Source organism: Mobula hypostoma, chromosome 12, assembly GCF_963921235.1.
Source record: "Mobula hypostoma chromosome 12, sMobHyp1.1, whole genome shotgun sequence".
In the NCBI taxonomy this organism is placed as follows: domain Eukaryota; kingdom Metazoa; phylum Chordata; class Chondrichthyes; order Myliobatiformes; family Myliobatidae; genus Mobula; species Mobula hypostoma.
This window is the reverse complement of record NC_086108.1, coordinates 24,460,970-24,486,908: the sequence shown is the minus strand read 5'-3', so window position 1 is coordinate 24,486,908 and position 25,939 is coordinate 24,460,970. Positions and strand designations below refer to the sequence as shown.

At 41.3% G+C, this 25,939-nt stretch overlaps 1 protein-coding gene across 1 annotated transcript in view; it reads left to right on the top strand.

The window, feature by feature from the left end:
- Positions 1-25,939, top strand: part of astn1 (astrotactin 1) — a 2,838,691-nt gene that overhangs the window by 1,920,773 nt on the left and 891,979 nt on the right. Inside the window, exon 13 of the mRNA XM_063063753.1 lies at positions 12,069-12,260. Coding sequence (XP_062919823.1) covers positions 12,069-12,260 — 192 coding nt within the window. The remainder of the gene's footprint in view (positions 1-12,068; positions 12,261-25,939) is intronic.

Here is a 25,939-nt window from a genome sequence, read left to right as displayed (position 1 = left end):
ATCCACACAGACTCAAGGTTGTAATTGCTGCCAATGCTGCATCTGCTAAATACTGATTTAAAGGTGATGAATAAATATACAACCAGTTATTTTGTATTTTATGTTTTTTATTAATTTAGATGGCTTTCTAGGGATCTGTTTTCACTTTGACACGGAAGTGTCTTTTTCTGTTGATCAGTGTCAAATTAAATCCACTGTGATTCAATGTTGTAAAACAATAAAACATGAAAACTTCCAAGGAGGTTGAATACTTTTTATGGGCACTGTATATGGTGACATCTATATACTTTGATAATAAGCATGCTAGATTTCAAAGTACATTTATCTAATAACCATGTGTGGGTCAGATGAAAAAGTCAATTGGCCTCGCAGGTCACATCAAGGAAAATGTCTCATCATTACAATTTTAAAGAAAGTCAGGGAAGTGCATTTAATGTTGTCAATTCCAATATATTTTAAGATATCCTTCATGTTGATTAATAATGATAATGCTGAAGACTTGTCAAATTTTCATTGTTGACTTTATTTATTTTCTTTCATCATTATTGCAAAATAATTTGTTTGGAGGTTGAAGTCTGACAGTACAGACACTGGAAATTAATTCCAGTTGACAAGATAGGGTTGCTAGCACCCGCTGCAATATTGGTAATCATTTATTATTGTCACATGTTATGAGGTAGTAAAAAGTTTTTGTTTGTATGTATCTAGAGAGATTGTTCCATGCATCAGCATAATGAAGTCATATAAAGGGGTCAAAATAATGCAGGATATAGTATTACAGAGAGACAGTGGAGTGCAGGTTGACAAAGTATAAGGATCAGAAGGAGGTGTCTCTGACACAATCTGGCAAGTTTGGAGAGGGAGTGCTGTAGGAATGCACAGCCTCACTATGTTCCATAACATGCCGATAGAAGTGGCAGGTACAATATTCAAAAGCTTTGGGAGCTGTACACTAGGTTGACTGTATTTTCTGGTGGCTGCCCGCAGAGCTGAGTTCAGTTGCATGACAATAGATTTAAATGGTGAGTACCTTGGACCTAGTAGGCAAAAGAATGGTTTGGGTGTGCATCCACTCAAATCATGAGCCAATAGATGCAGAACTAATTAACAAACTATATCAAACAGATAGAATATTAAGAGTGTTGAACTTGGGCTGCCTTTACATCAACCTGTTTAGACATAAATATGCTCCGACCATATTCTAATCACGCTTTATGCCCATGAAGTTCTTTACCAGAATTTTAAAAAAACATAAACACAGGAAATTTTGCAGATGTTGGAAATCTAAAGTAACACACGCTCAATGCTGGAGAAACTCAGCAGGTCAAGCAGCATCTATGGAAATGAATAAACAGTCAATGTTTTGGGCCAAGACTTCTCTTCAGGTCTGGAAAGGATGGGGGAAAATGTTGGAATAAAAAGGTGAGGGGAGGGGAAAGAGAAGAGCTAGGTGATAAGTAAAGCCAGGTGGGTGGGAAAGACAAAGGTTCAGAGAGGAAGGAATCTGATAGGAGAGGACAGTGGACCTTGGGAGAAAGGGAAGAAGGTGGGGCACTGGAGGAAGATGATAGGCAGGTGAGGCAAAAGTGAGAAATATAAGCAGGGAAGAGGGAGTTAAAATGTTTTCTACTGTAAGAAAAACTCAATTTTCATGTCATCATGTTGTAGTCTATTCAGACAGAATACGAGATACTGCTCTTCCACCCTGAGGGTGGCCTCATCATGGCACAAGAGGAGGCCATGGACTGAATAGTTTAGATTAGGTTCAACTTTATTGTCATTGTGCCGAGTACAGATACAAAGCCAATGAAATGCAGTTGGCATCTGACCAGAAATGCAAAGAATAGTGTTATTTACAAAATAACTGTGAATAAAAAGTAAGTGCTACAGCACACAAATATAAAAGTACTGAGACAGTACAATATGGGTGCAATACTGCTTAGCGCTGTGATGTGAGGTTCAGCAGGGCAGGGTCACAGCCTCAGGGAAGAAACTCTTCCTGTGCCTGCTGGTGCGGGAGCGGAGGCTCCTGTAGCACCTACCGGATGGGAGGAGAGTAAAAAGTCCATGGTTAGGGTGAGATGCATCCTTGATAATGCTTTTCCCCCTGCCCAGGCAGCGTTTATGGTAGATGTTCTCAATGGTGGGCAATTGGGTGCTGATAATCCACTGGGCAGTTTTCACTACACACTGGAGTGTTTTGCGTTCCGATACGGGACAATTGCCATACCACACTGAGATGCAGTTGGTGAGTATGCTCTCAATGGTACAGTGGTAAAAGTCCATCAGTACCCTGGGACAGAGGTGAGCTTCCTTGATGCTCTGCAGGAAATAAAGGCACTGTTGCACTTTTTTGATCAGGATGGAGGAGTTCAGGGACCAGGTGAGATCCTCAGAAATGTGGACACCAAGGAATTTGAAGCTTGATACACGCTCCATTACAGCTCCGTTGATGCAGATGGGGACGTGAGTGTGGCTCCTAGCATGCCTGAAGTCCACAATGATCTCCTTGGTCTTCTGGGTGTTAAGGACCAGGTTGTTGTCGGCACACCACACAGCCAGGTGCTAGACCTCGTCCCTGTGGCCGTCTCGTCATCCCCTCTGATCAGGCCAACCACCATGGTGTCATCTGCGAACTTGATTATGGAGTTAGAACCATGTACATGGGAATGAGAATAGGAATTAAAATCGTTGGCCACTGAGAAATTCTGCTTTTGGCAGATGGAGTGGAGATGCTCATCAAAGTGGTTCCCCAGTTTATGACATGTTTCACCAATGTAGAGGAGGCCACATAAAGAGCACTGGAATAGATGACCCCAACATATTCACGGGGTAAATGTTGCATCACCTGGAAGGACTGCTTGGGGCCCTGAATGGAGGAGAGGAAGGAGGTAAATAGGCAGGTGTAGCATTTTGCCACTTGCAGTGTGAAGTACTGGGGAGGGACAAATGGACAAGGAATTGCAGAGGGAATGATCCTTGTGGAAAGCAGAATGTGGGTGGGAGGTAAAGATGCGTTTAATTATAGGATCCCTTTGGAGATGTTGGATGTTGCAGAGAATGATGTGTGGGATGTGGAGGCTCATGGGGTGGTAGGTTAGGACAAAAACAGTTCTATCTCTGTTAAGGCCGCTGGAAGATGGGGTAAGCGTGGATGCCTGGGAAATGCAGGAAATGCGGGTGAGGGCAGTGGCAATGGAGGAGGAAGGAGGAACTCATCTCTGATACCCTGGAAAGAAATGACTCATTCTGGGAACAGTTTCAGCATTGACAAAGGAACTGAGTTAAGGGAGTAGCATTTTTGCCAGAGATAGTTAGGGAAGTCAAAATAGCCATGCGAATCAGTTGGTTTATGAAAGGTATCGGTGGACAGTTTATTGCTGGAGATGGAGACAGAAAGATCAAGAAAGGGGAGGGAGGTGTCAGAAATGAACCAAGTGAATTTAAGGGCAGGGTGGAAGTTGGAGACAAATTTGATGAAATGGACGAGTTCAGCATGGATGCCTGAAGCAGCACCACTATAGTTGTTAATATATGAAGGAGCATTTGGGGAGCATTACCAGGGAGATAAAAACATGCAGTTTTGAGCACTGAGCAGTCTTCTTTGAAGTGAAGAATAAAACATGGTATATAGAATTGGTTATTTAAATGGGTTTTGCTCTGTATGTTTAGCTGGGGAAAAATCCAAAGTCCCACTCACAGCTACTTCACAGAATGGAGCAATTTAGTGTAATCTTCTTTGTTGCTGACCCTAAATAACCTATTTGATTCTTAGTTTCTTAAAACTTCATGATTGGTAATCTCCATTATGGCTTGTGACATATGGGTACTTTGGAAAAAAATCAGATGATATGGGCCATTTCCCTTTGTCATTACTTTGGTTTTGAAATAAAGTGTTTAATTGCAAAGGGCTTCCTGGTCCAAATACAAAATCCTTCCATCCTAAACATCAGAGATTCTGCAGATTCTGGAAATCCAGAGAAACACACACAAAATGCTGGAGGAACTCAGAAGGTCAAGCAGCATCTATGGAAATGAATACGCAGTCAATGTTTCGGGCCGAGACCCTTCATCAGGACAAGAAGGGAGAAGATGCCAGCATAAGAATGTGGGGGAGGGGAAGGGAAGATGTACAAGTTAGAAGATGATAGGTGAAGCCAAGTGAGTGGGGAAAGGGGATGAAGTAAGAAGCTGGGAGGTGAGAGGTGGAAATTGAGGAATCTGGTAGGAGAGGGGAGTGGACCATGGGAGGAAAGGAAGGAGGAGGGGCATTAGGGGAGGTAAGAGGCAGGTGAGGAGAAGTGGGGGAGTCAGAGTGGGTAAATGAAGAAGAGAGAAGGGGGAAGTGAAAAAATGATCAAAAATTTGTGTAATTGATGTTCATGCCATCAAGATGAAGGCTACCCAGATGGAATATAAGGTGTTGCTCCTCCATCCTAAGAGTGGCATCATTGCAGAAGAGGAGGCCATAGACCGACATGTCAGAATGAGAATGGGGATTATAATTGAAATGGTTGGCCACTGGGAAATCCTGCTTTCATAGAAACATAGAAACATAGAAAATAGGTGCAGGAGTAGGCCATTCGGCCCTTCGAGCCTGCACCGCCATTTATTATGATCATGGCTGATCATCCAACTCAGAACCCAGCCTTCCCTCCATACCCCGTGACCCCTGTAGCCACAAGGGCCATATCTAACTTCCTTTTAAACATAGCTAATGAACTGGCCTCAACAGTTTGCTGTGGCAGAGAATTCCACAGATTCACCACTCTCTGTGTGAAGAAGTTTTTCCTAATCTCGGTCCTAAAAGGCTTCCCCTCTATCCTCAAACTGTGACCCCTCGTTCTAGACCTCCCCAACATCGGGAACAATCTTCCCGCATCTAGCCTGTCCAATCCCTTTAGGATCTTATACGTTTCAATCAGATCCCCCCTCAATCTTCTAAATTCCAACGAGTACAAGCCCAGTTCATCCAGTCTTTCTTCATATGAAAGACCTGCCATCCCAGGAATCAATCTGGTGAACCTTCTTTGTACTCCCTCTATGGCAAGGATGTCTTTCCTCAGATTAGGGGACCAAAACTGCACACAATACTCCAGGTGTGGTCTCACCAAGGCCTTGTACAACTGCAGTAGTACCTCCCTGCTCCTGTACTCGAATCCTCTCGCTATAAATGCCAGCATACCGTTCGCCTTTTTCACCGCCTGCTGTACCTGCATGCCCACTTTCAATGACTGGTGTATAATGACACCCAGGTCTCGTTGCACCTCCCCTTTTCCTAATCGGCCACCATTCAGATAATAATCTGTTTTCCTATTTTTGCCACCAAAGTGGATAACTTCACATTTATCCACATTTTTCCCTTCCCTTCTATTGTCTTTGTACCAGTTAGTTGAAATATAATTGAATAAATCTCAATCTTGTATTTCTCTCTTCTATGAAAAATATATAGAGGAAAAAAATATATATCAATTACATTGGCAAATTTAACCTCCCAAAAGCCACTACTGTAAGTTTAATAATGGAAGATTTGAACTCAAAATAATATTTTGAAAATTAATGAATTGGTAAAGAAAAAAATCTTGCAGAATGAAAGGATTACATTTTCTGAAAAAGTGGGCATTTATTAAAATGCTTCAGCATTTCCCAAAAACAAAAAATTGTCCTGTATGTATTAGTACGTTCCTTACAGCTATCACTGTTCAGTTGAAGAGATAACCTTGCTTGAGCTTCCAGTGGGTGCTGTAGTGTCATCAATAGCAGCTACAGAAAACAGTGAGTAGAAGTGGATGTATGCTTCTCACTCTCGCTCTGTCACTCCCTCAAGAGTATTGCAGAAAGATGTTTTGTATCTTTTTACTAGATGTCAAGCTGAAGCCACAGTTGAACAGAATTGATTGAAATTGTATGATTATATGAGACCAACCAGAACAATGTAATCAGAACTCAAAGGAAAATCTACAACTTAGATAAAAGTATAAAAATTAGAAATTGCACAAGTGCAGTCAACAAAAGTTACCTATAAAATTAAGGTCAATGAGTCCAATTGCTGAAAAGCTATTTTAAGAAAAGGTATAATGTTTTCTCCCCTACTTTTTGGGCTTGCTACAATCTAACTTACATGAAAATGAAATCCAACACTGTCTAGAAAATTACGTTTTAATACCTTCACTGATGCTGAATGGAAACTGGGAGAATTTTCTATTTTGTTCCCAAAGTGCCATACATCTTTTACAACTCTGTGTGCAGGTAGACATTTCACATTAAGATGACTAACTTTAGTTGTAATATTTGTGTCTTTGAATATCTGTATTAAAGCTGCAGTGGTACATGTGACAGGTCAAATTTGAAATTCTGAACTGATTAAGTGGAAATGCTCTCTGTGGTTCTTCTCACATTTATTTTAACGGTTTCATTCTCTGACAGTTTTATGCTATAATCAGTAAGTACTGTTCAGTAAGAAACTATATAAAGTGAGAACTCCAAATAAACGAAAGGTCGTTTTCAATTGATTAGAATAATACATGCCTAAAGTTTATAATTACTTCAGTTTGTCAGAGAAATTGGATTTAATATAGCACCAGGCTGCTCAAACCTACATGTTTGATGTGAAGTCATTAACTGAAGCAACAAAACTTGAGGTGCTAGTAAAGAGGGACTGTTTGTCAGTCATATTCTGTTGCTAAAATGATTAAGCTCCTACCATTGAAACTTAATTAGATTCAGCAAAGAATACAAAATTTCACAAATATGACAGCATTTCACTTGATTTTTTAAAGCAGTTTTTTCTGTTGCATATTTCTCCTGCCATCTACCAGCTGATATGATGTTCACTGCCTTTGTTTCCAGCTGAAAGATTTTGGACTCTGTAGACTTGAACTGTCTCCTGATGAGAATTTTATGTCCACATATTCTCTTGCCTGGTTCAGTTCAGCAGAAGCAAATAAAACTACTGATATAATCAGGAGAGATGGCTTTGTCTGGCAAATGTGTCTAAGGACCTGTCTGAAATTACTAATGGACATAAGAGAAATCTCCATGGAGTTCAAGTCCAAGTTTATTGTCATTTCTTCTTTAGTCCATCACTCCTACTGGAAAATGAGGCTGCTGACAGCAGCTCACCGTGGTCCTCTGTCCTGGGCCAGTCTTTCAAGTTGTCCCCAGGTGTAGCCCATCTTCTTCATATCAGCTTCAATTTTGCATTGTCAGGTGTTCCTTGGGCAGTCTCTTTTTTATAGAAGACTGATCAGTCCTATGGCTTCTACAGACTTCCGGCTTTCGTCACATGACTTCATACATCTTCTAGGTGAAGTTACTTCCCCTCCCAGGGTGGAGGTCCGTGGAGCTCCTGTTGGTGTGTTTCTGTAACTCTGGGTTTTATTTGATATGGTTGCTCGCCCCATGCCAACCCACCTCCTTTCGCAGCCAGGCTTGGAACGGTCCATTGCGGAGTTCTACTGTCATTTAACTGTACATATATATCACCAAATGAAACAGTGTTCCTCCAGACTACAGCGCTCCCACGATACATCTATCACTCAGAGCACATGAAACAAAAATATTACTGCATATAAGTTCATAAAATATAATTCAAAATGCATGTGAAGTGCACAGCACAGGTGAAAAGAAAAACATTACAATAAACAGTTCACTGTCCTAGTGACAAGACCACAGTTGCAGGGTACTCATTAGTCTCACAGAATGAGGAAAGAAGCTGTTTGTCTGGAGTCCTAGTTCTGATGCTTCTATACCAAATTCTTGACAGTATTGAGTCAAAGAGATTGTGGGATGAATAGAAGGGATCATTAACAATGCTTTGGGCCCTCAAATGCAACACTCCCCGTTTAGGAGGATGTGGGGTGATACAAGGGCATGCTCCTCGCTTTAGGCTGCAACTGTGCAATATCTTCATTATCCAGCTTGCTAGCAAGGTAGACTTGCAGATTTTAATGGGTTTTGATCATCGACAAGACAAACAGGGTGAGAAGTTTTACTGTTGATTGGAACCGGAGAGGCCGCTGTGCCGGGAATCTTGTGACGAGAATTCTCAAGGCATTGGCCTGACTGACAATTGTTTGTTAAAAAGAGATGATTAGTCATTTAAAGAAAAACCTGTGTTATTGAAAAGAAAAACTATTCGCTTCAGAAATAATAAGTTGAAGACAGTTGGCAAAGACAAATCTGTCTAAACAATGTCAGCAGCAGACAGACAAATGAGGGTAGAGATGGAGGAAACAAGGAGAGTAATTTTAATCATTCATCAAGTAGTTTTCTATACAAATTTTGTTGACTCAAATTCTTACACAAGGAAATTGGAACAAGTGTCAAATTAATTACCGTGATCATGGTTTCTGCTGTTATTTATTCCCACAAACTAGTAGAAACCCTTTAAAAAGCATTGATGTTTTAAATCAATGACTGGAAGTTCTAACATTAGCGGGCCAGATGGCCTACTCCTGCTTCTATTTCTTATGTGCTCAAATATCTTTTCAACAAAATGTAAAACAAAAAATACACATTTCAAAATAATGATCAAATCCACTGATATTTAGAAGTATAAATTTTTTCCAAATGCCATGGCTGGAAAAACTGAGTAACTATTTCCCAAGCCATGTTTAGCCTGACAAGAGCAATCGTATGGTCTGCATTAACATGAAGCTAAATTTCTGCATGCTCTTGGGCAAATTGGGGGAGATTCCATTGAATGACACAGTGTCACAGCTAGAGCAACTGCCTCATTCTCCAGAGATCCAGGTTCATTTCCAACTTTGGGTGCTGTCTGAGTGGAGTTTACATGTTCTTGCTGTAGCTATGTGGGTGTCCTCCAAGTGCTCCATCCATATCATTAAATCATATTAATCTTGTTGATGTCATCTTAATATGTGTGAATTAGTGGCCAGATTCTGCAATCACAAAGTTCGCTTCATGTCAAAAGTCGTTCATGGTTGTAATATTCTGTATTTACAAAAAGCAGTGTGTAAGTGTAAGTCATTCTGCCTGTTGGCTCACTGTTCATTGGTCCTGCTGGAATATCTCCCTTTAATATCTCCGAATTTGCACAAATTGTTATGGAAGACATTGGTAAGAACACATCTAGAGTACTCCAGTAATACTGAAGTAAGAATTTAAGACAGAATGATAATTATCATCAAATTATGGTATTGCTTTGCACTGCTGTAACTATATGTTATAATTATATGGTTCTGTCAGTGTTAGTCTTTGGTTTGTTCTGTTTTCTGTGATATCACTCTGGAGAAACATTGAATCATTTCTTAATGCATGCATGCATTTCTAAATGACAATAAAAGAGGACTGAGAGTTCTCATAATCTAATCTAATATCTTGGATACATTCAAAGAACATTTACTAGATTAACGCCTGGAATGAGAAGGTTGTGTTCTGAGGAAAGATTGGACAAGCATGGGTAATACCTGACGGAACTTAGAAGATTAAGAGGGTATTTGATAAAAATACGAGATCCTAAGGAGACTTGGCACGTTGGATGTGGAGAGAATGTTTCCACTTGTGGACAAATCTAAAACTTAAGAAAGATTTATTTAGGCAGAGAAGACATCTTTTTCACTCTTCTAATTTGTATGTTCATTCATATGGAAGTGTTAAAGGTTCAGCACATGCCTCTGATGCATTATTTTTTTTATCTGTGTAGGTATTTTCCTTCGTAAATGAGAAGTAAAGAATGTGTAAGGGTACCTTTTAAAAACAGAGTGTACTGCCAGACATTGAAATTGCTTCAAGTGGTTTATGTTTATCAGTGTGTCCTCTTGTATATCGCTGAGATGCGACGTCAATTGGGAGACCGCTTCGCCGACCATCTACGCTCCGTCCACCAGAATAAGTGGGATCTCCTAGTGGCCACCCATTTTAATTCCACTTCCCATTCCCATTCCGATATGGCCTCCCCCATTGTCGGGATACAGCCACGCTTAAGTTGGAGGAGCAAAACCTTATATTCCGCTTGGGTAGCCTCCAACCCGATGGTATAAACATTGATTCCTCAAACTTACAGTAATGCCTTCCTTCACCCACCCCCCCCCCCACCAACCTCTTCACCATTTCCTATGCCTTGACCCTTTCTCATGTTATCTCCTTGCCCACACATCGCCTCCCTCTGGTGGTCCATTCCCTCCACCCTTCTTTTTCTTTCTTCCGTGGTCTTCTGTCTCTTTTGCCAATCAACTTCCAAGCTCTTTGCTTCATCCCTCCCCCTCCAAGTTTCACCTATTGTCTGGTGTTTCTCTCTCCCCTCCCCCCACCTTTCAAATTTACTCCTCAGCTTTTTTTTCTCTCCTGTCCTGCTGAAGGGTTTTGGCCTGAAACATCGACTGCACTTTTTTCCATAGATGTTGCCTGTCCTGCTGAGTTCCTCCAGTATTTTTTGTGTGTTTCTATGTTTATCAGTGCTCCCTGGAAGTGCTATGTTTTGATGCATTGTGGAACTGGATGCTGCTGTTACTTTTAAGCTACTGACATCTATAAAGCTGTTGAAAACTTTATTCTATTAATTAACTTTTGGAAACAGCAACATAAAAGAGCACATAGATATTATAATGAGAGAATTAAATGGCTTCGACTATGCAAAAGGACATGGTCCATTCCATGATACTTCTCATAAATGTTGGAGTACGGCATTGTTGCTAATAATTGTGACAGATTCTGAAATCATTTCATTTGGGGGAAGTAAAATTCAAACCTTTCTGGTTATAATAGACTTAACTCCATTTTTTGGATTTTAGCTAGTAAAGAATTAAATTGTCCCCAGAATTAGAAACTTGCAGAATAAAGTGGATCTAAAGTAAAATTCAAACCTTTCTGGCTATAATAGATTTAACTCCATTTTTGGATTTTAGCTAGCAAAGAATTAAATTGTCCACAGAATTAGAAACTTGCAAAATAAAATGGAAGTAGGAACAGTCATTGCCTTTTGATTTCAGCTTACGATCACCTTTAAAATGAAGTGCCAAGTGCTCGGATAAACTGAGACTCAAAGGTGAATAAAATTAAAAGTTCCAAGTTAAAGGTGAAATGATACATGAATATCTTCAAAAAAAAAGTGCTTCAGATGTTGGAAATCCAAAATAATAACAGAAATTCTGAAAATACTCAGACTAGGAGAAAGAAAAATGTGAAATCATGTCTGATCAGAAAATGTACATATGGTTGCAGTGCATTTGTTTTGCAAAGTTAATATAATTTTGTGTTATCATTGATTCATGACTTCTCATATTTCTTTTGCAATTAGTGCTAAGTAAGTTGGAGTTGTCTTTAAAATGTTACAGAAATATAATTATTGACATTCATCAACCAGGAAAAATAAGAAAATCTGAGCAGGAGCTCCTCTTATCACAAAGTATGCCAAAAGGCTAGTGCTCCATTATCAACATAAGGTTACTGTTCTTACTTAATCCTCTTAGTTAAGTATGATAGGCATGGTAACACAATTTACTTGCAATCACAAAAAAAAACAAAATATTTAACATAATTTTTCATGAATACTTTTGCTTTATAATGAAGTTGGAAAAACTGAACTTTTAAGGCACATAATTCGGAAGTTAAGGAATTATGATGTGCATGTATATGGACATGTTCAGTCATTGGAAATTGCAGCAAAAACTGCAGATGCTGGAAATCTGAAAATACAATAATGCTGAAGACTCTCAACAGCATTGGATTCGATACAAGGGAAAGGAAACAAAGTTAATGCTTCAGGTTAATGATTCTTCATCATTGGCCAAATGCATCAAGGATTCACGACTGATAACTCAAGTCAAACAAGAAGTTGATAGTCTAACTCCTTGGTTTTATGAAAATTAGGCTTCCAGCTCTTTAGTAATAGAGTTGAAATAAAAGATGTATATTTACCCAAATAATGATGTCTCCAAACAGTTCAATTCTCTTTTTTTTTAGCTTCTCACTTCTAGGTGATTCTAAAAATCTCTTTTGGTATTAGGATATTGTTTTTAATTTGTATGACCTGCAGTTTTAAATAAAGGTAAAGTTATGTTTTCTTCCATTTATTATGATTAATCAATTTTTTTTCTTTTCTTCAGTTGTATTGAAGATTACAAACTAGCTTCAGATGGACGGATGTGTCAGCTGATTTCTGAATCCTGCACCGGTGGTACAGATTGTGCTGATGCCAACATTTCTCTAAATCAGACCTGGTTTAGGGATGTCTTCTATGGTTACAATAACCAGACTAAGGAGCTTGCACTTGGACAAGTGTTTGTTGGGACATTCAGGTATGATTTAATTTTCTGTTTTGTTGCTTACAAACTTATGACAATGTACAGAATTGAAGAACATTATGGTTCCTACTTTTGTTCTTTATGCAAAGATGTAGCATTTTCTTTTCAATCTATGGGCATTGTCCAAGTGGTAAGGCAGTTGTTAACTGACACGCCAAGAGGAGAATTTTCTAATTGCATTTACCAGGCAAGGACATGTTCGGCACAGCTTTGTGGGCTGAAGGGCCTGTATTGTGCTGTAGGTTTTCTATGTTTCTGTGTTTCTATCTATCATTGACAAGAAAGTATATAAAAGCATAATATTTTTACCATGATACAGAGACATGAAATTGGTGTTTATTTTGGCATCCTGTTATGTTGAGTGGAGTGTTATTCAATTGCTGATTTAGCAGTTGGAGGCATGTCAAAGGGTGTTGATTGTATTCACGGCCAACATAGAGTTATAGCAGTTACAGTAGACATCTCACTGTTTTAGAGACCTGAATTCAACCATGATCTTAAATGCCTTCTGCGTGGAGTTCACACATCCTTCCTCTAACTTCATGGGTTTTACAGTTCCACCCTCCTCCTAAAGACATAAGTGAATGGGCCACTGCAAGTTATGCTTTAATGCACAGAAGTGGCAAATATTCATTGATAGGTCTGAGAGAGAATGAAGGCAAAAGGGATTGATGAGATTGGTGTGCCTCAGGACCTACTGTGTCATTGTAAGTAAATAATCTCCCACTGTGAATTGCTGCCCTATCAACTAAGATGTCCCAGGTTACACTGCAAATTTCTTTTTCCAGGCAATTCTTGACATGGTGGTTTTGTAGATTTATTTTCTGTGGGGTTCTGGCTCAGGTTTGGTAGATTGTTTGAGCTTTGTAGGGTGGTTTTGTGGACACTGTGGGGAGATAGAAGTCAGGTTAAGGTTTAGAAACAGGGATGAGTGAGAGTAAGAGATTGGGGCAGTAAAGGAAGAAACAGGGGCAGAAGCCGAGGATTGGGTCAAGTTCGTGCCGAGCTGTGGTATCTGTTATTGCCATGGCTCAGACCTGTTTTTTGTTTTTGGTTTGTAGGAATGGTTTGGAGGAGAGTGTGATTAATTAGGGGTCATGTTAGGAGTTACGGACAAGGATGAAGAATCTGGGTCAGAAAGCTGTGTTTGGTATGTAGGTTAGAAAGCTCTGCATTTGAAGGTCATGAACCTGAGGTCAGGTTGGATGGACAGGTGCTGAGAAGACTAGTGGTCCCAGGGTTGCCGAATCCTGAGTCAAAGGTCCATATAGGCACAAGTCACAAGGGCTAGTAACACCCCAGGCTATCAGGATCTGAGGTCTGTATGAGTACAGAAACCAAGGCCCAAAGCACTGGGCAGTCAAAGGTCTACGATCCCATTAGTTAGGTTGGTCAAAGCCTGGAGGTAAAACTGCTGTTTAGCTAGAACTGGGGTCAAGGCCCAAAGGCCTAACTCATGATTCATGAATCCTGGGGTCAAGGTGCAAAGTTCAAGCCTGGCGTTGAGGCCCGAAGAAGGTCAACCCTGTGATCAGCACATCTTGAGATCGATGCCCAGAGGTTGTCGAAGTCCAGAGCTCAGCGAACCTGGAGGTAGAAAGACTGAATTTGGTAAATCCAGAGAGAGAGGGTCTGTCCGGGCCAGAGACTGGAGGTTACCCACTAAATGTCTATGAATTTTAGAGTCCAAGGCCAGGAACTGGTGCCTCAGAGATCATCTATCCTGCAGTTCAAAGCCTCTGGGTGTGAAGGGATGGGCAGGTAGGAAAGAGGCTTGTTTTGTTGTTGTTGCTGCTTGTGTTCAATGTGGTATATTGTGTTGTCATGTTGAACATTGTGGTTTTGCTACGTTAGCACTGGAATGCATGGCAATACTTGAGGTCTATCTCCAGCACATCCTTGAGTGTGTTGGCTGTTAATGCAAACGACACATTTCTCTGTATGTTTTGATATACTTACGATAAATAAATCTGAATCTAAAATTGTGGTCAACAGCACCAAAGAAAATAAACTGCAGTTCATCAGATTCTAAGCTGCCAGTTGCTGCCTGTGTTTATAGTATTCTGGGCTCCTCTCTTTCTACCATGAGGTAGTCCAGTCATGTTATTGACTAACACTGTAATGTATATCTGCAAGCAAATGTGAGCAGTCAGTGTTGTCTGCATAATAGCTACAGTATCGAAAACTGTGCCTTAAAGCAAAATGCATGCTTCACTTTGCAAAACATGTTACAAACATAGGGTGTTTCTCTCCAGCTGTTATTGATATTATTTTCAAAAATTTCAAATTTCATCTCCATGTTCAATAAAGATTGTGCTGATGCATTTTTGAGGTCTGCCAATGATTGTACATCATTTGCAGTTGTGTCATCAATGAGTTGCAGGGAATTGAGTCATTTTACAGTCATAAGGCATCTGATGTCTTGACAGTCTTCAGTAATGAACATTGGTGTCAAACAGTAAGCCATGGACAGGGAGCTCACTGGCGTGCTGATGTTTTGTTTATGTTGAAGTCACCTCCGGGGTGGTGAGGACACAACCTGTGCACATCAGCTCCACCAAGGTCCAAATTTGCCCTTGTCAAAGAGCTGGAGAGGTAGGGTGGGAGAGATATTGTCCACTAGCTTGGAGAATGAATGTGATATGAGCTGTAATCTTTAAAGGAATTTGTGAGGCTTGCAGAGGTTAAGGATTGCAACAATCTTGTTTTAATTTAATGGATTGGGGATTATCCCTTTTGATGAAAAATAACAGTGTGTCCAAAAGGCAGGAGCAGAATTAGACCTTTCAGCACATCAAGTCTGCTCCACCATTTAATCATGACTTATTTATTTTCCTTCTCAACTCCGTTCTCCTGCCTTCTCCCATAAACCTTTGAATATAGTGAATAACTTGCTCTACACAGATCTGTGAATTCCACAGATTCACCAGCCTTAGGCTCAACAAATTCCTTCTCATCTCTGTTCTAAAGGGGTGTCCTTCTATTTTGTGGTTGTGTGCTCAATCTCCCATCTTGTGGATACAGCCTCTGCGTATCCACTCTGTCTAGGCTTTCCATTATTTGAAAGGTTTCAGTGAGCTTACCCGTCTTTCTTCTAAATCCCAGCAAGTACAGGCTCAAAGCCGTCAAACACTCCTCGTATATTAACCCTTTCATTCCTGCAATGATGCTGATAATGTTCCTCTGGACCCTCTCCAATATGAGACAATCCTTTCTTAGATATGGGACCCAAAAGTGCTCACGGTACTCCAAATGTAGCCTCATCCTTATGCATTCCATATTTACATTTAGTATTGGTGGTCATGTGGAATTAATCTGAGCTCTGTTGGCACAGTGGAACAGTTAGTAGAGCTACTACCTTGCAAGTCAAGTCAAGTTTATTGTCATTTCAAGAATAAGCTGCTGGTACAGTACACAGTAAAAACAAAACAACGTTCCTCCAGGATCCTAGTGCTACATGAAACAACACAAAACTACCCTAAACTATGTGAGACAGCACAAGGCTACACTAGACTACGTAAAACAACATAAAAACTGCACTAGACTACAGACCTACACAGGACTACATAAAGTGCACAAAACAGCGCAAGGCATTACAATAATTAATAAACAAGACAATAGGCACAGTAGAGGACAAATTACAATATAATAATAAAAAATGATGTAGATGTCAGTCTAGACTCTGAGTATTGAGGAGTCTGATGGCTTGGGGGAAGAAACTGTTGCACAGTCTGGTCTTAATGATCTCAACGGAGGAGCTGTCAATGTTCAGCGGAGAGTGGTCACTCCGTGTCCTCCTGAAGTCAATAACCATCTCTTTTGTTTTGATCACATTCAGAGACAGGTGTTGGCTCTGCACCAGTCCGTTAGCCACTGCACCTCCTCTCTGTATGCTGACTCATCGTTCTTGCTGATGAGACCCACCACGGTCGTGTCATCGGCGAACTTGATGATGTAGTTCGAGCTGTGTGTTGCAGCACAGTCGTGGGTCAGCAGAGTGAACAGCAGTGGACTGAGCACACAGCCCTGGGGAGCCCCCATGCTCAGTGTGATGGTGTTGGAGATGCTGCTTCCAGTCTGGACTGACTGAGATCTCCCAGTCAGGAAGTCTAGGATCCAGTTGCAGAGGGAGGTCTTCAGGCCCAGTAGGCTCAGCTTTCCAATCAGGTGCTGAGGAATGATTGTGTTGAATGCTGAACTGAAGTCTATGAACAGCATTCGAACGTATGTGTCTTTTCTGTCCAGGTGGAGGGTGGTGGTGATGGATGCAGCTCCAGTGAGCTGGTTTTAATCCTAACCCTGTTGCTGTCTGTGTGGTCTTTTTGCACATTTTCCTTGGGATCATAATGGGTTTTCTCTGGGTTCACTGGTTTCTTAAATTAATCGAACACTGTAAATTGTTTCTGGTTGTGCAGGAGGATGGTAGAATCTGGGTAGAGTTGACAAGAATGTTGAAGAGTTTTTTTTAAAAATGGAATTAATGCAGTGTAAACAGAGTGGTGCTGGTTGTCATGTAAACTGGGTAGTGTTGGCTGTCATGGATTTGGTATCCTGTAAATGGGGTGGTGTTGGTTGTCATAGATTTGGTTGCCCTGTGAACTAGGTGATGTTGGTTGTCAGGGATTTAGTGAGTTAAAGGTCTTGTTTTGCACTATGTTTCTCTATGACTATGAGTAACAGTGATATTTGGAATTGCTAAGATTTCAAAGTTCAAAGTAAATTTATTATCAAAATACATATATGTCACCATACACTACCATGAGATTCAACTTCTTGCAGGCCTACTCAGTAAGTCCTTAATGGAATAATAACCATAAAAGAATCAATGAAAGATACACCAACTTGGGCATTCAACCAGTGTGCAGAATTCATTAAACTGAGCAAATACAAAACAAAATAAATAAATAAATAAATAAATAAGCAATAAGTATTGAGAGCATGAGATAAATTGTCCTTGAAAGTGAGTCCATAGGATGTGGGGTCATTTCAATGATGTGGCTGAACCCCTTGGTTCAGAAGCCTGATGGCGGAGGGGTAGTAACTGTTTCTGAACCTGGTGGTATGGATCCTGAGGCTCATGTTCCTCCTTCCTGATGACGGCAGCGAGAAGAAAGCATGGCCTAGATGGTGAGGGTCCCCTGATAATGGATGTTGCCTTCCTGCGACCGCGTTTCATGTACTACCCTGCTATGGAGAGTTCAACTGCCTTCAATGTGTGGCTGTGGGTGAGCGGCAGACTGCTGCAGGTTAACACTGAGATTGTGAACTGTTTACAGATGATTATTGTTGATGGTGGGCCATCACAGGCAAAGCCCTCCCTACCACTGAGTATATTTGCATGTGTGATGCCACTAGAAAGCAGCATCCACCATCTAGGCCATGCTCTCTTCTCACTACTACCTTTGGAGCAGGAGTGCAGGATCCTTAGGTGCCACTTCACCATTGTTCAGGAACAGGTATAATCCTACATGATCAAGCATCTGAACTGGTAGTGGGTAATTTAACTCACTACAACTCTGAATCCTCTGACCTATCCTGCTGTAACTAAACTTACATGAGGCCTTGGAGCCACTCTGTGCATGCAATTGTGCCTTTACTATGTATCTTACTTTTCATGAGGAAGCCTACTCTTAATGGATTTGTATTCAGAAGATCCTCAGGATTTAAATAGTCACAGTAAAAAAAAATCATCTGATTTCCCTTCTCTGGAACATTACTCTGCCGAAGATAACTTTGATATCCTCTAGAGGTCTTGTCATCCCAGCCAAATTAATGTCTTTGATGCAGTGTAATTAGAACTCTACTGTCTTATAGATCTATTCTGCTTTAACATCACTTCTTTGAGTGCCTCTTAAATAAAGTTGTTCAAAGTTGATACCTGACCAGACTAATTAATCCTGTGTGCACACCACTCTACACCTTTCAAATTGATTAATATTCCAAATGTAATTGGGCAAAGCCATCAGTTTCTACAGCAGGGCTTCATAATTTACTGAGATCACCTGTTCTTTCTTCTTCAAACTCTGGCTGTGACAATAACTGAGCTAAATCCTTTGACATTAAGGGGATAGGCAAGAGTGAATATAAAATTTTGTCCTTTCTAACTTGAGCACTGAACATGGTCAGTTCCCGGAGGACTGAAGAAGTTTCAAGGCTACTTTCAAAGAAATTCAGCCCATTATTCAGAAATTTTCATTTTTAATGTTGTGACGTTGCATTGATTTAAAGTATGTGCTAACAAATGTTTGCAAGATATACACTGCAATACTGTATGTTATAATTAAGTCAGAATAGTAACAAAATCTGATATCCCTTATATTTGGACTAATTACATTGGTAAAGAGAGTTGAAATCATCGTCAGCTCCCTCATGGGCACTAGTATCCATAGCATGCAGGATATTGTCAAGGAGCGATGCCTCAAAAAGGTGGAATACATTAATAACAATCTCCATCACCCAGGCCATGCTCTGTTCACATTGCTGCCATTAGGGAGAAGGTACAGGAGCCTGAAGACACACACTCAATGATTCAGGAACAGCTTCTTCCCCTCTGCCATCTGATTTCTGAATGGACATTGAACCCATAAACACATCCTTACTACTTTTTGTTTCTATTTTTGCACTACTCATTTAATTTAACTATTTTATATACATATTGTAATTCATGCTTTGTCTCCATTATTATGTACTGCATTGCACTGCTGCCACAAAGACAACAAATGTCCATGACATATGTCGATAATATTAAACCTGATTCCGATTCCAAATTCTCAAAATTTAAAAAAATCACGATTCCAGGCAACTGATCTTGACTGAACTCAATGGAGGATATGTTATCCTCACCTTTGCGTAAACCAGTGAACTGTTGATAAAGATTAGAATGTTGTTTGGAAATGTAAAGCTTGGTCATATATTAAGAATATAACTTATTCAGGTGCCTCTCAATCTTGTTCTTCATCTTTTTCTGCAGTTAGATTTCTTGTTCTGCAAGATTCTACTCTTTAACAACTCCTCAAATTTCCTCAGAGATTGGTGATCCAAAAGAATTGGAAACTCTGAGTAGTCATGGTATTTGGTATCTGGATTTTTGTGCTAAATTGGTCAGATTTGTCTTTTGAAATTTTATATAATTTTTTTTCATATTTGACATCTACATTGCTGAGTTTTAAGTGATAATATACTCTTCATTCAGCTGTGTGTTATCTGATAAATTCAGCAGTGCTGTTGTCAACTCACATCCACGTTGTCAGTCTTTGACTCTTCCCCTGTGATTCCATACTCTGGCATTCTCTTCAACTGGCCTTACAATCTTCGAATCTTGTACTGATGATGCTGCTTTCAGGAGCCCCCTTCTATTGGTCTTTGCTATCTACATGTTATCTTTGCTCATCGCCTGTTACCTAGGACCTGAAACCACTCTCATCACTGGTTACAATGAAGTCATCAATAATCCTGGAATTATTTACTTCAGAATTAGTGATTTGTCTATTGAATCCTTTTCTTCTGAATATCTTTCCAGTGAATTGCATTTCAGAAGAAAAATGTATTCTTCTTTGAAATAATTATTAGCATTATACGAAAACAATGAAATAGTCCAGCATGAAAATTTCACCTTCTCTTGATCTTCACTCGTGTCCAGTTTTATTTTATTTTGTTAATCTCACAGAGAGATACTGATTTCTATTAAGATAGACAAAATGAGTTTTCCCAAAATGCTTTGAACATTTATGTCACTTACAGTAGATAACAAAAAGCTTACTTCCAACACTGTCCGGCTGCATCCTTCAATGAGAACATGTTGCTTGTACAATGCTAGATCCCTCGGGATGACAGCAGGGTTGCCCACATGTATATCCTGTCAACTTCAAGGGAAGGGGAAAATACTGTGTTTGTTTTAACATGCAAACAATGGTTGAAACTGAGTTTCATCCTTTATTCAACACTGCTCAGTCTACATGTCTGTCAGCACGTCCCTTACAGAATTAAACCAAAATGATGTTTGACAAAGATCAAAAACAGTGGTAGAAGATGATCCTTCAAAAGCATTCTGCCATCTGCTGGCTTGGAGGAGAAGAATTAGCAAGCACATAAATTATATTTCTATATACTATGTAACTGATAAACATTGCTACAAGTACACAGTTGGATCCACTTGAAAACTACCGAACAAATAAAACATTTAATGATTAGCCAAACCACTTTGCTTAGCTTATCTTATCTGGAAGTATATCCTTCATTAGGAGTGCTATAAAGTAACAATATATATTATTGAGTCTGTTCTCCTTGATGTAAACGGTATTGAATTTTGGAAGCAGAGTGCCGCATGTTGCCAATAATGTTTAGAATTACTAACTGTGGCTTTATTTCTAAAAATGTGAAAGTTTCTGACATTCAGAAACATTCGGACATGATCTAAAACTATAAGAGAATAAACAAGTTACTGTATGTGGGGGAAAAAGGTTTAATATTACTTTTAAAACATATAAAAATATTTAAATTAGCTTAAATATATGAAACATAATTCAAAATTATATTAATTCCTGGCAACTTTTTGTCCATTGCAATCAATTCAAGATAAGTCAGGTTACAATAGCAAAATGTACCAATAGATTTGGGTCTTCTGCAGTTATGTGTGCGTTCATAGATGTACTGAACTTGCTGAAGTTTTTGGGGGGTAATTGGTGGCAGTCCAATATGCAATGCTAAACATTGTCGGCAGTAGTAGTGATGTACTAGATCTGTAGGAAAGTAGTAGTATTGTCCTCAGTACGAAGAATGCATTACATTTGTTCTTGGTGTATATTATTTTCACCCTTATATGTCTCTTTTAATTTTTCATGAAGAATATGAAAAGCAATTTTCCTTGTCATATCAAATTTCATGTCAAGCAAGTTAAGTAGTGAACCAAACAAAATCTTTTTTTGCTTCTGTTTATGAATAGGATCCTGTGATTTAAAACAAAAATTGTACTCATTTTCATACAGTCACCATAAGACATATCTATTCAATTTGGCTCAGAGGTTAGAGCTGGTATTTTTCTCCCTTATTAATTTCCTGTAAACTTTACTTCCTATGAATGAATGAACATAGAAATAGAAAAGCAATGACAATCTGAATTCCTATTTTGCAACAAGATTTTGCACAAGCCGAACACCAAAATGTATGCAATACGGGATAATGAGATTACTGACCCTCTGCAATATAGTGCTAAAGTCTTAGGCACATATACTGTATATAGCCAGAGCGCCAAAGACTTTTGTAGTAATTAATGTCATGACGAATGAGTGATAATGAACCCGATCCTGATATGGATCTCTAGTGTGGACTGGGAGTGGGAAGGGGGCAGGGCAAGGGGAATCATGGTTGGGAAAAGGGGAAGGTAGTGGGGAGAGAGCAGAAAGCACCAGAGAGACATTCTGTAATGATAAATAAACCAATTGTTTGCAATCAAGTGACCTCGTCTGGTGCCTCAGGGCTGTGCATGTCTGTACCCGAGCCAGTAAATTCCACTCCCCTCTCCCACCCTGCCCTGGCACTTCTTTTCTGCTACCTGCCCCAACATCCCTCCCACAGTACTGTATCCTCACCATTCCCAACATACTTTGCACTCATTCTCTGCTCCATATTAACAAATATAATACTGTGCTATATATATGTGACTGAGACTTTTGCGCAGTACTGTAGGTGGGAATGCAAGTGGAGAAAGTATTATTGAACTGAGTAAGGCAGACTGACTGAATCTCCGTCTCCGAGCCTACTTCTTCGGCAAGGACGCTTCCACCCCCACCGATGACCCCTTCTCCCGTCTTCAACCCTGCTCTTCTTCATGGACACCCCGCTCTGGTCTTCTGCCTGCTCTGGATCTCTTTATTGCTAACTGCCGACGGGACATCAACCGTCTCGACTTCACCGCACCTTGTCCCCATTCCAACCTCACTCCTTCGGAACACTCTGCTCTCCACTCCCTCCGCACTAATCCTAACCTTATTATTAAACCCGCCGATAAGGGGAGTGCTGTTGTAGTCTGGCGTACTGACCTCTACCTTGCCAAGGCGCAGCGACAACTCGCGGATACCTCCTCTTATTTACCCCTCGATCGTGACCCCACTAAGGAGCACCAGGCCATTGTCTCCCACACCATCACCGACTTTATCCACTCAGGGGATCTCCCATCCACTGCTACCAACCTTATAGTTCCCACACCTCGCACTTCCCGTTTCTACCTCCTACCCAAGATCCACAAACCTGCCTGTCCTGGCCGACCTATTGTCTCAGCTTGCTCCTGCCCCACCAAACTCATTTCTGCATACCTCGACACTGTTTTATCACCCCTTGTTCATCCCTTCCGACCTATGTTCGTGACACTTCTCACGCTCTTAAACTTTTCGATGATTTTAAGTTCCCTGGCCCCCACCGCTTTATTTTCACCATGGATGTCCAGTCCTTATATACTTCCATCCCCCATCAGGAAGGTCTCAAAGCTCAACGCTTCTTTTTGGATTCCAGACCTAATCAGTTCCTCTCTACCACCACTCTGATCCATCTAGCGGAATTAGTCCTTACTCTTAATAATTTCTCCTTTTGCTCCTCCCATTTCCTCCAAACTAAAGGTGTAGCTATGGGCACCCATATGGGTCCTAGCTATGCCTGCCTTTTTGTTGGGTTTGTGGAACAATCTATGTTCCGTGCCTATTCTGGTATCTGTCCCCCACTTTTCCTTCGCTACATCGACGACTGCATTGGCGCTGCTTTCTGCACGCATGCAGAACTCGTTGACTTTATTAACTTTGCCTCCAACTTTCACACTGCCCTCAAGTTTACCTGGTCCATTTCCGACACCTCCCTCCCCTTTCTAGATCTTTCTGTCTCTGTCTCTGGAGACAGCTTATCCACTGATGTCTACTATAAGCCTACTGACTCTCACAGCTATCTGGACTATTCCTCTTCTCACCCTGTCTCTTGCAAAAACGCCATCCCCTTCTCGCAATTCCTCCGTCTCCGCCGCATCTGCTCTCAGGATGAGGCTTTTCATTCTAGGACGAGGGAGATGTCTTCATTTTTTAAAGAAAGGGGCTTCCCTTCCTCCACTATCAACTCTGCTCTTAAACGCATCTCCCCCATTTCACGTACATCTGCTCTCACTCCATCCTCCCACCACCCCACTAGGAATAGGGTTCCCCTGGTCCTCACCTACCACCCCACCAGCCTCCAGGTCCAACATATTATTCTCCGTAACTTCCGCCACCTCCAACGGGATCCCACCACTAAGCACATCTTTCCCTCCCCCCCTCTCTCTGCATTCCGCAGGGATCGCTCCCTACACAACTCCCTTGTCCATTCGTTCCCCCCCCATCCCTCCCCACTGATCTCCCTCCTGGCACTTATCCGTGTAAGCGGAACAAGTGCTACACATGCCCTTACACTTCCTCCCTTACCACTATTCAGGGCCCCAAACAGTCCTTCCAGGTGAGGCATCACTTCACCTGTGAGTCGACTGGGGTGATATACTGCATCCGGTGCTCCCGATGTGGCCTTTTATATATTGGTGAGACCAGACGCAGACTGGGAGACTGCTTTGCTGAACATCTACGCTCTGTCCGCCAGAGAAAGCAGGATCTCCCAGTGGCCACACATTTTAATTCCACGTCCCATTCCCATTCTGACATGTCTATCCACGGCCTCCTCTACTGTAAAGATGAAGCCACACTCAGGTTGGAGGAACAACACCTTATATTCCGTCTGGGTAGCCTCCAACCTGATGGCATGAACATTGACTTCTCTAACTTCCGCTAAGGCCCCACCTCCCCCTCGTACCCCATCTGTTACTCATTTTTATGCACACATTCTTTCTCTCACTCTCCTTTTTCTCCCTCTGTCCCTCTGAATATACCTCTTGCCCATACTCTGGGTCACCCCCCCCCCCCCCGTCTTTCTTCCCGGACCTCCTGTCCCATGATCCTCTCGTATCCCCTTTTGCCTATCACCTGTCCAGCTCTCGGCTCTATCCCTCCCCCTCCTGTCTTCTCCTATCATTTTGCATCTCCCCCTCCCCCTCCAACTTTCAAATCCCTTACTCACTCTTCCTTCAGTTACTCCTGACGAAGGGTCTCGGCCTGAAACGTCGACTGCACCTCTTCCTATAGATGCTGCTTGGCCTGCTGCGTTCACCAGCAACTTTGATGTATGTTGCTTGAATTTCCAGCATCTGCAGAATTCCTGTTGTTTCTGACTGAATAGAGCTGGCTAGTTTCAAATAGCTGAACATATGTATGAGGCTTTCCAGAACATCAGGGATGCCCTCCGCCTTCAACAAACAGGGTATTCCTTCCTCCACATCCTTCCTGCCCTGACCCACAACTCTAATGTTTCCTGAACTTCCTATATAGATTGCTCTCCTCTCCACACCTGCCTATAACCTCCTCCTTCCCCTTCTCCTTTTCAATGCCCCTTCTCCTTCCTGGTCTCACATGTTCCACTCTCGTATCCTATCAAATTCTTCCTTTACCTTTTCCACAGCTTCTCATTTCATTCCCCCCCCCCACCTCCCCACCAACCATCCTAACACTTTCTCCCTTCTCCACTTATTCTGGCTTCTTCCCCCTTCCCAGTCCTGATGAAGGGTGAAGGGTGTCAACATGAAATGCTGTTTATTCTCCTCCATAGATGCTGCCTGACCTGTTGATTTCCTCCAGCATTTTGCATGTGTTAGGAGGCTTCAATCTCATCTTATGTGGATATTTAGGAAGAATTTTTACTTTTGGTACACCATGGCTATCAGAAGAATCTCAAAAAGCTTTACATAAGTAACTTTTATTGTTTGTATCATACATTGCAGCTCGTTACGTTGCCCAATGCTAATGGCACATGGGCATCAAAACATTCATGCTTCTGTAGCCCCCCCGGCCACCCTCAGGGTCGCTCGGCTCGCTGTCGTCTAGGGAAACAGCCTCGGCCCCACCAAACTGGATAATTCGTTTGTGTGGATGCTGTGTGAGGTACCCCACCCCGCCCAAATAACAGACAATACACCAGATGAAACTAAATGATTTACAGTTTATAGATATTACTGGATCTATATAATTAAAAGAGAATAAAATATAAAAGGAAAATAAAAGGCACCACACTTATCAAAGTTCAATCTCTTCATGCACAAAACCGTTGGAGCTCAAGGACCTTCTTCTTCATCCTGCGACCCCCTCGGACCACCTCGACCGGCCGCCTGGGACCAACAACGGTGGTCGACCAGACGCTCCACACGAGTCCGTCTCCGTCTCCTCGCCGAACGTCCCACTCGAGGTCCAACCCCGTTAGCGGACTCACAGCATCTCGTCCATCCTCTGTCTCGCTCTCCTTGCCTTCTGCCCCAAAACCCCGCGCATACAGTATCTTCAAATACACCAAAACCATAACATCTATCCCAATTGATTAATAGCACCCTCTTGTCAGACTCTAAAGCAAAAACAAACTGTTAGCGCAAACTTTCTCAGTGTTTAACACAACAAAGCCGCATTCCCCAGATTAACATAACAAAGACACCATTTTAATTAGCCTCCGCAGTAACATAAAAATGGAAACCCCCTTACACTATATAACGTGCTTGTGCTGTGTTGAAACTAGTCAAAAGTTTGTGATTCCCGCAGTTTGTACTTGGCATCAGCAGTTGAGTTGAGCAG